The sequence below is a fragment of the Lithobates pipiens genome, unplaced genomic scaffold (genome assembly GCF_037356315.1).
Source record: "Lithobates pipiens isolate NorthernLeopardFrog02 unplaced genomic scaffold, aLitPip1_a1.2 Scaffold_18, whole genome shotgun sequence".
Taxonomy (NCBI): domain Eukaryota; kingdom Metazoa; phylum Chordata; class Amphibia; order Anura; family Ranidae; genus Lithobates; species Lithobates pipiens.
Genome location: NW_027507758.1, coordinates 400428519 through 400443217, shown reverse-complemented (window position 1 = coordinate 400443217; position 14699 = coordinate 400428519). Strand labels below are relative to the sequence as shown.

The window sequence follows — 14699 nt, the reverse complement described above, 5'->3', positions numbered from 1 at the left end:
GAGCACAACACGAATTTGGCTCGAACGGTCCATAACGTTCGGAATTCGCCGAACAGGCGAACAGCCGATGTTCGAGTCGAACGTATGTTCGACTCGAACACGAAGCTCATCCCTAATTGCCGTACATCATTAAAGATTGACACGTATCATGATATACACTGATATGCATCTTAACATTTGCATTGACAAACATTTTGGAGCTGCTCTATTGATTTTACTAGCACATCAAGCACAGTAATATGGGTGGATCCACAATATACAGTATTTATTGTGCAGCCAAAAACCTGGTTATGCATTATCCATCATCGATAAGGTGTGGATGATTTTCAAAAGTTTTTTAAGAAAATTGAATTACCTCTGCATGCCTCAAGTTGCCCTGTTAGTACCTTTCTAATTTCAGAAACCCACAGATTTTTCTGCTCAACAGATGATGCCTAAAAATATTTAAAAAAAAGATAAATATTAACCTCATGTCCTATAGAGAACATAACTGTGCATAAGAATTTTTATGATAAATGACTTTCAGATTTTTCAGTGTAAGTTTTGTAAAGCTGGGAGACAATATGTCATCTTCCATACTTTCTAGCAGTCTTTGTTGGTATTGCTTACCATATATAATGTATCTCACAAAAGTGAGTACACCCCTCACATTTTTATAAATATTTTATTATATATTTTCATTTGACAACACTGAAGAAATTACACTTTGCTACAATGTAAAGTAGTGAGTGTACAGCTTGTATAACAGTGTACATTTTCTGTCCCCTCAAAATAACTCAACACACAGCCATTAATGTCTAAACCACTGGCAACAAAAGTGAGTACACCCCTAAGTAAAAATTTCCAAATTGGGCCAAATTAGCAATTTTCCCTCCCCGGTGTCATGTGACTCGTTAGTGTTACAAGGTCTCAGGTGTGAATGGGGAGAAGGTGTGTTAAATTTGGTGTCACAGATCGCTCTCACTCTCTCATACTGGTCACTGGAAGTTCGACATGGCATCTCATGGCAAAGAACTCTCTGAGGATCTGAAAAAAAAATTGTTGCTCTACATAAAGATAACCTAGGCTATAGGAAGATTGCCAAGATTCTGAAACTGAGCTGCAGCATGGTGGGCAAAACCATACAGCTGTTTAACAGGACAGATTTTCCATGGTCGACCAAAGTTGAGTGCACGTGCTGGGCATCATATCAAGAGGTTGTCTTTTGGAAATAGACACATGAGTACTGCCAGCATTGCTGCAAAGGTTGAAGCAGTGGGGGGGGGGGGGGTCAGCATGTCAGTGCTCAGACCATATGCTGCACACTGCATCAAATTGGTCTGCATGGCTGTCGTCCCAGAAGGAAGTTTTTTTCTAAAGATGATGCAAAAGAAAGACCAAGATAAACTTATTTAATTCAGATGGTGTCAAGCTTGTGTGGCAGCATCCAGGCGAGGAGAACAAAGATAAGTGTGTCTTGCCTACAGTCAAGCATGGTGGTGGGAGTGTCATGGTCTGGGGCTGCCTGAGTGCTGCCAGCACTGGGGTGTTACAGCTCACTGAGGAAACCATGAATGTCAACATGTACTGTGACATACTGAAGCAGAGCCTGATCCCCTCTGTTCGAAGACTGGGCCACAGGGCAGTATTCCAACATGATAACAACCCTCCAAGAGGACCATTGCCCTACTTAAAAAGCTGAGGGTAAAGGTGATGAACTGGCCAAGTATGCCTCCAGACCTAAACCCTATTGAGCATCTGTGGGGCATCCTCAAACAGAAGGTGGAGGAGCGCACGGTCTCTAACCTCCACCTGCTCTGTGATGTTGTCATGGAGGAGTGGAAGAGGACTGGTAAAGCTCTGGTGAACTCCATGCCCAAGACAGTGCTGGAAAGTATGGTGGCCACACAAAATATTGACACTTTGGTCCCAATTTGGACATTTTCACTTAGGGGTGTACTCACTTTTGTTGCCAGTGGTTTAGACATTAATGGCTGTGTGTTGAGTTATTTTGAAAGGACAGAAAATTTACACTGTTTATACAAACTGTACACTCACTACTTTACATTGTAGCAAAGTGTAATTTCTTCAATGTTGTCACATGAAAAGATATAATAAAATATTTACAAAAATGTCAAGGGTGTACTCACTTTTGTGAGATACTGTAATTCATTAGCTTGTGATAGAAAAAAATTAGCTGATATCCTGTAAACAACACTGGGAAAAGCTCCTTCTATCTAATGTATTTCATCACTAATAACAAAAAGTGTATACCAGTAATTTTAAATTCCTATAGACCCACTACTATTCCTATAGTACCACTACTGTCATATATGTCAAGTAATTATTCATCATCGCAGTTGTATGGGTAGCTACAGAACTGTGAGACACCAAGGGGCTAATTCACTAAAGACAACTAGTTCAATTTGCAAGGGAATTTTCCCCAGAACTTGATGAATGTGGTGCATGTGATTGGGTATTCTTTGCAAAGGGAACTTTCACAACGTTCACTAAGCTAAGAGAAATTTCCCTTGCAAAGTGAGCAGCTTGTTGGCCTTTAGTAAATGATCTCTCTATAATCACATACTTAAAATGGAAGTAAACCCTTCCAAACAACTTTGACCTACAGGTAAGCCTAGATTAAGGCTTACCTGTAGGTCCAAGTAATATCTCCTAAACCTATATGGTTTAGGAGATATTTGCCCGAAAATGGGCACCGCTGTCTACGGCGCATGCGCCGTAGACAGCGGCGCGCAGGCGCACTAAATGCGGCAAGTCCAAGAATGGATTTGCCAAATTTGTCTACTCCCGTGCGCATGCGCGGGAGTGACGTCATCGCGGCTCCGGCGAATGGCAGCGTCGGAGCTCCGAGACGCGACTCCCGTGCGCATGCGCGGGAGTGACGTCATCGCGGCTTCTCCGCTGTCATTCGTCGGAGCTGCGAGAGACGCCACAACCAAGATGGATGCGGCGGACTACAGGTGACAGCGGCGACTTCGCTGGCTCCTGTGTCAGGTAAGTGACACATAATGAGCTACTATGCGATGCATAGTAGTCCATTATGCTTTACCTTTGCAGGGAAAAAAAGAGGAAGTAAACCCATCAGGGTTTACTTCCTCTTTAAATACATATAGGATGCCCATGTCCTGTTGATGGTACATTGTTATAGTTATCTTCTTGCTGCAGTAATCCCTGCTGTTTAACGTGGTGTGTGTATGACGTCAAGCCCAGTGTTCAAGCTCTCTGTACCATACTGGCTCTGACATCCCCCTGGCACTTCACAGCTCACAAAAGAGTCACCTGACTGGGCTTTGGGCCAGATAAGTGTACATCAGTTGTGTCAGCACTGGCAGGTTTGATCTATCATATAAATAACACGTACTTGATGTTATTGTAGCCATAAAAATATAAATAATAGATAGACTTTAAACCTGGGACACAATCAGAGCTGGTCCACTGTAGTGGATAACTTGATCAATGGAGGGCTATGGAAAGGTATACACCAATCAAATGAACTGCTGCTTGCACTAGTGTTTTGTCTACAAATGTGTAACAAGGAATAATACTTATTAACAATCTCTGTGCAAGCCTTATAAATATATAAAAAATTAGCTAGTGGAGCTTTTGCTTTTGTTTTCAGATTCCTTTTTTTTTTTACCTGAATTATGTACACTTCTTCTCTGCCATTATACCACACTTCAAACTTCTTATTATCTCCTTTTACATTTTCAGTGATACCAACAGAACTCATCTGTTAACAAAAAAAAAGAAGAATTATCATAAATAAAATAATCTATTGTCAAATGTAAATCAGTAAATTGTACTTCTAGTCAAAAGTTACATTAAAAAGCATGTTCACAATTCTGCAAGGACTAATGCCCCATACACACGATCAGAAATTCCATCAGAAAAAACTTGGATGGTTCAAGCTTGGCTTGCATACACACGGTCACACAAAAGTTCTCTGAACTTTCGACCGTCAAGAACACGGTGACGTACAACACTATGACGAGCCGAGAAAATGAAGTTCAATGCTTCCAAGCATGCGTCAAATTGTTTCCGAGCATGCGTAACTTTTGGCGCCTCTAAATTGCATACAGACGAACGCATTTTTGGATAGGAACTTTTTCCAACCAAAAAATAGAGAACCTGCTCTTAATCTTTTGCTATTTGGAATTCTGCCAGCAAAAGTCCAAAGGAGCATGCACACGGTTGGAATTTCTGACCAAAAGCTCACATCCAACTTTTGCTGGCAGAATTTCTGATCGAGAGAAATAGAAGGGCTGAAATATGTAATTCTCCTGAAGAATCGACCAGTTCAGACATCCATGAAGGCTGATAGCATGATGAAAAAACAGTATTTGGTCACGTGATCTCAGCTGAATAGGCTAGAGAGTGAAGCTAATTGGCCAGTTCTGCCAAATACATTACTCCGCATGCACTAATAGCTGAAAGCATGTGACCAAATGCTGACATTAGGCCGCGTACACACGCGGGGACTGTTCGCTCAACTTTGTCCGCTGAACAGTGTTTCAGCGGACAGTCCGCTCGTGTGTGGGCTTCAGCGGACAGTTTCAGCGGACAGTTTGACGAACAAAGTTTTTCGGAAATCCCGAAAAACTGTCCGCTGAAACTTGGTTTGAGCGGACAGTCCCCGCGTGTGTAGGCTTGTTCGTCAAACTAAGTTCCGCGCATGCTCAGAAAGAATTTATACGCCGAAGGTTGCATTGCAGTGTATAGGACGTCGTTTTCTAGTCCCGTCGTACGTGCCGTTCACGTCATCGCGCAGGGTTTCAGCAGACTGTTCGTTCGTCGTGTGTGGGCAAGTCCGTCCATGCTAATTTTGAGCGGACTGTCTGCTGAAACTGTTTGACGAAACAAAGTTGAGCGAACAGTCCCCGCGTGTGTACGCGGCCTTAGATCATATTACCGGCTTTCATAGATGCCTGGAGCAGACTGGCTTTTCAGGTCTTTTACGCTTTATGTCGCTGGAAGATTACAGCTACACTGTACTTTTGCCATTTCTACATAACTGTCACAATAAGCTGCATGTACTGACATTTTCCCATTGCCCAGATTTCTGCCAATGCCTTGAGAAAATCTAAAAGGGCCAAATTACATCTATGCATTTTGGCACTGCCCGTGTTGGACCCCTTTCACAACGAGGTGCTTTTCAGGCACTTTCAAGCTAAATAAAGCGCCTAAAAAGATAATGAAACCTATTTCCATTAAAATCAATGAATGCTTTCACACTGGGGCATTACGCTGGCACGGTGGTGAAAAAATGGAAAGTACTTCAAAAGCTCCTGAAAAGCTCTTTAAAAGCGATCTGTGTTTTTATAGCAGTTTAGAAGCGCCTCAGTGTGAAAGGGGCCTTAGAATGTGTATTTCTGCAATGCACATTACCTGCACTGATGGCATTGTTTTTTTGCATCAGTGAATGGCAGCACACCATTGTAACGTCCAAAGGGATACACTGATAAGGAATCTGATCACACCAGCACAGATCTGCTTCTGTGCTTGGTGAGGTCCTTTGTAAAACATGAAAGAAGGGTGACTGTTATAATCACCAGGTATTTCACAGTACAGAGATATAAAATGACAACAGACATTTACACACAACTACTTGGTAACTAAGGCGCAATATTCCTTTTAGGGGTAAAATACACTTTAACCCCTTGCCACTGCCACCCCCTGGCACTTTAAGAGGATGTACATTCTGGTAGGCAGAGTCGTGCTTTCCAAATTTGTGACTGCTGTGACTGGCTGTCACAGCAGTCACATAATCAGAAGCTCCTGATTGGATGAGACAACTTAGTTACTGCGCTGAGAGCATGCACATAAATGCCAATCCCCATGGACGCATACAGTATGTATGGTAACTCGGCGTTAAAGCCCACCTGTCCAGCCATGGTATATATGCGTAAGGCCAGGGGGAATAGGTTTAACTTTGTTAATTATTATTCTCAATCCCTATCAAAAAATGGTAGATACTTACAGGCACACATTTTGAAGAGCTAAATCCGTTATCAGCAATAGCAAACTGATAGAGGTGAGCTCTGATTAATCACCAAGTTAATGCTAGAAGTATATAAGGTACATAAGTTGGCACTTTCCGTTACTGAAACTCAACAGGAAAGAGTACATTTCACCAAAGTGAGGGGAAATCCATCTGAGACAGTAATCACCAGAACAATTTCCCCTCATCTTCAGTTGCAACACATTTGTAAAGTTTTTATTTTCCATCAAATGTTGTTCCGTTGACAATAGTCGCCAGTATGAATAAGGGTCAAATCTACCCACAGACAGCAATAAAAATAAACAAAATTAAAAAAAACATTCAAATCAACAAAAGAAATTTTGATTAAAGATACATTTAATGATGCACTACACATATGTAAATGTAAAAGAGACTAGCACATTACCTTCAGAGCATGCTTAAAACTATAGGAAGGTGACTTCTCATGCCCCTCAGTGCTCTCTTCCCTCTTCTTGCAGAAGAGAAGGGTTTTCGCATACAGGAAGAGATGCCTCTGCATTGGCTTGAATCTCGCCAGATCTTTCACTTTATTATGGCCTTTCTTATGGTCAGTCCACACATTAAAGGAGCCTTGCATAAGCAGCTTCCCTAGGTCACCGAGATCCCCCTGTGAAAAAAGGATAGACATACAACTAAATGTCATGACATTCAAATGCAGCTTCCCAGTTCTGCCCAGTCTGCGCTGGTATGATTGGTTGGAATGTTGTCATTTGCCAACCTGTGAGTAAAGCAATGAAAGTTCCATTCACCCCCCTGTGTTCACCAAAGACAAGGTAGAGGAGGCATTGACTTGGTGTCATTAGTAATAAAGACTATGCCTTTGCTGTCCCTGTTTGCAATAAAAATTTTGAATAAAGTGGAACTCTCAAAGAATCTTTTCACGTGCTACACCTCACCAAATAACATGTAATACTTGCTGCACTTTTGACTGCATGGCTATGTGTAAGTGACCACTAGGTAGGGGTATTTCAATCTCCCCATGTTCCATCATTGCAAACATTAATTTACCACTACTCTGTATTTTCAGACCAATCACGAGCTTGCTCCTGACGAGCGGTAGTAAGCCGCGAAACGCGTAGAGCCAATAATCGCCGTGTATTTTGGTACCCCAATTTCAACTAGCATCAATTCTTGAAAAATCGCATCAACTATGTTGTTTTTTTCTTTACTAATTCACTGCAACAACCAAGAAGTCATAGATTCAAAGTTGTTGCCTACATTGTATTATTTGTTTAATTTATTTCCATATTTGGTTGTCTTATGTATATAATGGAGGTGCGCTTTTATAACCTACTCTGTATTGGTCAGTAAGATTATATAAAACAAAATGTAAATGTTAATAATGTGTCTGTTTGTGCACCTCTTTAATATACATGCAATTTTGTCGCATCATATAATCGCATAACAATATTTCTCCTTTTTTTTCAATAAAAGACCCCGTACTTCATTTAAAGTCCCGCTTAGCTCTTGTTTTTAATTTTATATCTTATATCTGATAGGGATGGAGGCTATGACCTAATTTAAAGTCCCAAAATTTCCCCCTCCCCTTTTCCCATCATGTTACTATTGATATAAGGGATGGAAGACGGGTGTCTTGTATACTTAAGCCAATGTTTATTTGTTTTTTTCCTTTTTTTTTGGACCATATTGTTTAAAGTATCTTATTATTCATCATTGTTTTAGATTTAGCAGCTTCTATTGTTTTTTCCAAAATCTTTTTAAAAAAAATTTAATTTAAATTTTTTTGTTTGCACTATTCGGTCCTTGACGCACCTATGCAGTCGGGTGGTGTTGGTGTCGTCTGCACCGCTGCATTCCTTTTTGTCATGATCGGGAGTTGCGATGCGCACTGGGGGACGCCCTCCGTCCTCCTCATCCAATAATTTTTTTATTTTATTTATTTATTTATTTTTTTTTTATTTTTTTTTTTATTTTTTTTTTTTTTTTTTTTTTTTTTTTCTCTTGGCTGGGAGGCGGGGCGCGTTCACCCACTGCGTATCGGCGTCACACTTTCACCACCGTTTGTACGGCATCACTGTCATGGGTGCCGCCTTTCAGGCTAGGTTGATTTACATCCTCATTTCACCTGGAGTGTGGGTGTGGACGCTGACTCGGAGTGTGTATATATCCCGGGTCTGGCGTTGCTCACTCTTCCATTTGGTGTCCTTGAGTGTGTAACGCTGGGGGCCCCCAGACGGCGGTTTGGCTGTATCCATGGTTGGCGGCGGCAGGCGGGACCGGAACAACTGGGGCTATTCACCCACCATACACTGTCACCTCTTGTTTTCGCGTTTTTTCCACACACAAGGTATTTTTGCACAATCAATCCATATGTCCCTCTTTCTTTACTTTTTTCTGTTACTACTCACTCTGTCACCTGGCATTCAGACTGGGTCACGTTACACATAGCCACTTTCCCCCTCCTTCCCCTTTTTCTTCAGCCCTCTTCCCCCTCTCCCCCTTTCCCATGCTAACCCTCTCCTACACTCATCACACATCCACCCCAACATTCTCTTTTTTCAACGCATTTTTCTTTCACAATTCTCAGATTATCTGTAGTTCTTACCATGCATTTTTTCACCCATTAGGCTCAGTTTTATATTTCCATATTCGTTTTCACTTACTAAACGCCCTTGTTGTCCCGGTGGTTGCCTGTGTGTGCATTCTGTGGGCCTCCTCGCCCTTGGATGGGCCTCCTCAACTCCCGTATCATCGCTTTGGGTGCCTAGGCTTTCGGCGCTGCACTTTTGACTGCATGGCTATGTGTAAGTGACCACTAGGTAGGGGTATTTCAATCTCCCCATGTTCCATCATTGCAAACATTAATTTACCACTACTCTGTATTTTCAGACCAATCACGAGCTTGCTCCTGACGAGCGGTAGTAAGCCGCGAAACGCGTAGAGCCAATAATCGCCGTGTATTTTGGTACCCCAATTTCAACTAGCATCAATTCTTGAAAAATCGCATCAACTATGTTGTTTTTTTCTTTACTAATTCACTGCAACAACCAAGAAGTCATAGATTCAAAGTTGTTGCCTACATTGTATTATTTGTTTAATTTATTTCCATATTTGGTTGTCTTATGTATATAATGGAGGTGCGCTTTTATAACCTACTCTGTATTGGTCAGTAAGATTATATAAAACAAAATGTAAATGTTAATAATGTGTCTGTTTGTGCACCTCTTTAATATACATGCAATTTTGTCGCATCATATAATCGCATAACAATATTTCTCCTTTTTTTTCAATAAAAGACCCCGTACTTCATTTAAAGTCCCGCTTAGCTCTTGTTTTTAATTTTATATCTTATATCTGATAGGGATGGAGGCTATGACCTCATTTAAAGTCCCAAAATTTCCCCCTCCCCTTTTCCCATCATGTTACTACATGTAATACTTGCTGTTAAGTCCATTATAGGTTGGGGCAGTTGCTGTTTGTTTGTACCATTGGTTATTTGGTGCACTCGACATCTTTGCTGACATTGTGCTATTTGCTGAGTGTCCAGTGTGCCCCTGTGCCTTTAAGGAGGGGTGGGCTCCCTCCAGGCATACCTGCCCTCAATCTATACATTTTTATATGTGATCAGAATGTATAGAGTTAGTACTGCAGATAATACTGGGGTGCCATAACGTGGCTTCTGCAGCTTACGCATGTATTTGCAAATATGTGCAAACTAAACCCCTGTTTTTAATGTGAAATGTTAGACAGGACAATTTGGTTTGTTGCAGGCTGGCAAGTTAAGCTAGGAATTTTTCTTTATTGTGGGTGAAGGACCTACTAACTTGTCAAGAGACCTGCTATGAGTGGGTTCAGCAGTCTGTGTTTGATCTTGATCTGTTTTTGTTGTGGTAACAGTTTTCTTGAAGTTCTGGAAGATTGGTGTCCATTGTCTTTGTGGGATTTCCTACCCAAGGTCAAGGAAAGTGAGCTGGCCGGACATTTGGAAACAGCCAGGTAGGCTTTCTGTGAGGCTTTGTACCTCCGCAGTTGTTTCCATGCGACTTTAGATTTGGAGCTGGCTGTTGTAGGTGAGTATCTGGTCAATCTCTTCACTAGGGCCCACTTAAGTTTCGCAATGGCTTTCCGGGTAGCAGCATTTGGAGTACCTTCCCAACTTCTGGATAACAGCTTTTGTAGCACCTTCGAGACTTCTGTTTTGTCAGGCAGAGTTTGTCTACTCAGACATTGTACTCTGAAGTGTCCAGTATCCCCACAATTGTGACATCTCTTTCCAGAAGGGAGTGGAATGGAATCCCACTTAGCTTCCTCTGCCTCCGTCTTTCTTAAGAATGAAGCAGTCACTGCTTGTTGCACATCAGTGAAGTTTGCTGTAAAGTAGACTGTGTCTAAGCCAACTGCATTATCGCCTGCATTAAGGCCTCAACAGCAGGGGATATTTCACTCACTTCTTCTGATGCACCCAAGATGACCTGAACTCAAAATACAGAAGTTCCACTGTCATCCTGCTCCTAACCCTTAAGCCGCGTACACACGGGCGGACTGTATGGCCAACTTAGTCCGTCAGACAATCCGACGGACAGTCCGTCCTACTTTCGAATGAACGGACTTGACCACACACGGATGCACAAACAGTCCGTCGAAAGTTTGCGCGATGACGTGTACAGCGCGTATGACGGGACTAGAAATAGGAAGTCCAATACACAGCAATGCAACCTTTCGCCGTGTAAATCCTTTCTGAGCATGCGTCATACTTAGTCCGTCGAACTAGCCTACTCACAAGCGGATTGTCCGCTGAAACCAAAGTACGACGGACAATATTATGGAAATTCCGAAATACTTAGTCCGCCAGACTGCACGCTGAAAAAGTCCGCTGAAGCCCACACACGAGCGGACTGTCCACTGAAATGTGTTTCGACGGACTAAGTTGGCCAGACAGTCCGCCCATGTGTACGCGGCTTTAGAAGTGTTGGGTCTTGGCTTCAACCAGGGTCTCTTCCTTCCAAATAGTTTTCATAATTTTGAAGTTTTTAGAGTAAGTCAGGGGATCACTCTGGTCTCTTGCCAGCAGCTTCAGTGCTATTTGATCTAGAGGTTGCACATCTTTTAGAACTTGCATCAATAAGGCCTTACTTGTGGCTTCTGCCTCCATTCCACCCTTTGTGATGACATGATGAATATTATCTAGACCTGTAACAAAGCCTGACAGCTCAGAGAGGTAGATCATCTCCGGAAAGTTCTCCACTCTTCCATAAACTTCTCAGATTTCTTACAAGCATTCTAATGCTGTGCAGCCTGGCTTGTCTTGCTTTAGGTTCTAAATAAAATCAGAAGCAGGTGCTTGTAGACTTTCAATTATTCTCTGTCTCTTAATGGTGTCTGCCATTTCCTATTTTTCCACAGCTTGCACTGCCTGTCTATCCAGGTGTCAAAATCCTCATCCTCTGAGGGTACAGGGACCTTTCTGGATTAACCCTGCAGCTTTCTGTACCCATGGTTGATGGGTGTGGACACACTCGTCACAAAACTCTCTAGTAGCCTCCCTATGTGTGTGAAAAAAGAGCTGGGCGGGAGTCCTGAGGGTGTCACAGAGTTTGTGGCAATCACTTCTGTGTTCATGATGACTCTCTAGCTCATTGTTTCCATCATTCACTCACAGAACAGGAATCCCTGATGATGCCACCACATGTAGCTTTATACCCACAGGACCAGCTTGGTAGATTGGGTTCTTTTTTCTTCTGCCTTGAATTTGAGAACAACCTCAGCCCCAATGACACATCAAGTTAAGCAAATTGATACTGCACTGCTAATGGGAGCACAAATATAGATACACTGCACACAAATAAAGTTCAGCATTGGTCGAAAAGAAACTATCAGAGTGGTGCTAAAAGAGCTCAATATTGTAATAGGATTAAATCAATCAGCTAGTTAGCTAGACATTATATTCACTAGGCTATAGCTGCATAGAATGGAATCCACAAAATCAAAAATAAGTAATGGCAATAGAAAACAGTAACAGCAATGATAATTAATATTGTGATAACTAATAAAACTTCCTAAAAAGGTAACTCTTACTACTGTCAATAGGCAACATGCGTACAGGCCCAGCCTGAATGTAGTAAATAATGCTGCTCAGTCTCTGCTAGCAGCAATATATTAATGACAGTAGTGTCTTCTCACCAGTCCTAGCTATACAGCAACAGGGGTCTCGCTGTTCAGAAGTCAGGCTTGTGGCAAGTTGATGTGGACACAGGAGCAGCAAAGCGCACATCTTGGTCTCCTCAAAGCAAAGAGAGTTCCTTGGTATTAAACTTGAGAAAAGACCACTCTCTCTCCTCTTATACCTAGGGGTGCACATCTTCACTGGTCTCACGATTCGATTCAAATACAATTATCTTGTCCACAACTCGATTCGATTCCGCAATGCATTACAATTTCTGCGCAAGTGCGGATGGTTAAAAACCTATTTTATCCAAAAATTCAAGCAGTCAGAAAAACAAAATTTTTCTCCAGTGGCAGAGGCATGGTGGGATCAGAGGCAGAGGGATGGCAGGATTAGAGGCATGGTGGGATATTGGGATCAGAGGCATGGTGGGATCAGACTAGGATGGTGGGATCAGAGGCATGTTGCGATGGTGGGATCAGAGGCATGAAGGCATGGTGGGATTGTGGAATCAGAGGCATGGTGGGATCAGGCTGGCATGGTGGGATCAGAGGGATAGTGGGGTCAGAGGCATGGTGGGATCAGACTAGCATGGTGGGATCAGACAAGCATTGTGGGATCAGACTGGCATGGTGGGATGAGGCAGAGGGGTAATGGTAGTGGAAGGATGGGATCGGTTACACTGGCACTCGTCTGCTATTAGTGTCAGTTGATTCCCCATCCCCCATGCTGCTCACTTTGTCTTCCCCCTTCTGGTGCCTCCAGTGATTCCCCTGCTCATGGCGGGTTTCCTTCAGCTCCTCCCCCTGCACTGCACTGGCTGTCAGTTCATCAGCTGACTTTCTGCTTCAGTGAAGGGGAGGGGGCTTTATCCACCATGCAGGCTCTGCCTCTGTGTTTCTCCCAGAGCACTGCACAAAGCGACAGATCATCACAAATCATTGATCAAAAATCAATTTAGCCAACTCGCAGCATCGTGAATGTCTGAATCACAATGCACCGATGCTGGAATTATATTCAACACCCCTACTTATACCCAGCTTGCACTGGGTAGTCCAATGGTCCATAGACTGCCATAGTTCTCCTGCAGAGCACAGTATCCTAAATCGCTCTCGGTCTCTAGCCAAGCAACACTTGCTCTGGAGGGTTGGAGGTAAGTGCCCGTGGCAGCACTATAGTTGCCTGAGTGTGAAATGGGCATTATAGGCTAGTCGGAAACTCAAAAAACAAGTATGAAAAAGAAGGCTGAAGTATCTGGCCTACATTTCTGGGATGCATCAGGAGAAACAAACAGGACCAGAAACGATTTCAGAATTTTAAACTACAGGTGTGGCAGCAGACAGCAGACAATCCTTATATAATGAAACTGGTATGCAAAACATGTGAATATCACAATACTTATTAAGTCATTGTCAAGACAAGCATCTTAGTTTAACCACTTGCTTACTGGGCACTTAAACCCCCCTCATGCCCAGACCAATTTTCAGCATTTCAGCACTGATGCACGTTGAATGACAATTGCGCGGGCATACAACACTGTACCCAAATGAAATTTTTATCATTTTTTTCCCACAAATAGAGCTTTCTTTTGGTGGTATTTAATTACAGCTGGGAGTTTTATTTTTTGCTAAACAAACAAAAAAAGATGCAAAAAAAAAAAAAAATCATGTTTAATAGTTTGTTATAAAATTTTGCAAACAGGTAATTTTTCTCCTTCATTGAAGTGCGCTGATGAGGCGGCACTGATAGGCTGCACTGGTGGGCACTTATAGGCTGCATTGGTGGGCACTGATAGGCTGCATTGGTGGGCACTGATAGGCTGCACTGGTGGGCACTGATAGGCTGCACTGGTGGGCACTGATAGGCATAGTTAAGGCGGCACTAATAGGCACAGATAAGGCGGCACCGATGGGAACAGATAAGGCGGCACTGATGGGCAAAGATGGGCACAGATAAGATGGCACGGATGGGTGGCACAGATGGGTGGCACGGATGGGTGGCACTAAGGGGCACTGATAGGTACCACTGATAGATGGGACTGATGGGCACTGATAGGTGGCACTGATAGGTGGCTCTGATAGGTGGCACTGATGGGCACTGATGGGCGGCACTGCTGGGCACTGGTAGATGACACTGATGGGCACAGATATGTGGCACTGGGGTGCAGCACCTTTGTTGAGGCAGATTGTGGGCACTGCTGGGTGGCGCTGCTGGGTGGCACTGTGGGCACTGCTAGGTGGCACTATGGGCACTGCTGGGTGGCACTGACAGGGGGAACACATTTTTTATTGATGTGGCACTGGCATGGGGCAGGTGGGCACTGGCAGGGGGCAGGTGGGCACTGGCAGGGCTGGCTGTGATCGGGACTGATGTCCCGATCACGGCCGCCGGTGATCGGCTCTTTTTTTTAAAATGAATTTAATTAATTTAATTTTAATAATAGCCGATTACCGGCTCCGTTGTATCACATGATCAGCTGTCATTGGCTGACAGCTGATCACGTGATAAGGGGTCGGGATCGACCCCTTGCTCGGATCAGTGATCAGGCGAGTCTCA

At 43.1% G+C, this 14699-nt stretch overlaps 1 protein-coding gene across 5 annotated transcripts in view; it reads right to left on the bottom strand.

The window, feature by feature from the left end:
* Window positions 1-14699, bottom strand: part of MCF2L2 (MCF.2 cell line derived transforming sequence-like 2) — a 493994-nt gene that overhangs the window by 113731 nt on the left and 365564 nt on the right. For all 5 annotated transcript variants that reach the window (XM_077487886.1, XM_077487887.1, XM_077487884.1 and 2 more), the window contains exons 22-24: window positions 6405-6626; window positions 3638-3730; window positions 356-434 (exon numbers count right to left, since the gene is read on the bottom strand). In XM_077487886.1, coding sequence (XP_077344012.1) covers window positions 356-434; window positions 3638-3730; window positions 6405-6626 — 394 coding nt within the window. The remainder of the gene's footprint in view (window positions 1-355; window positions 435-3637; window positions 3731-6404; window positions 6627-14699) is intronic.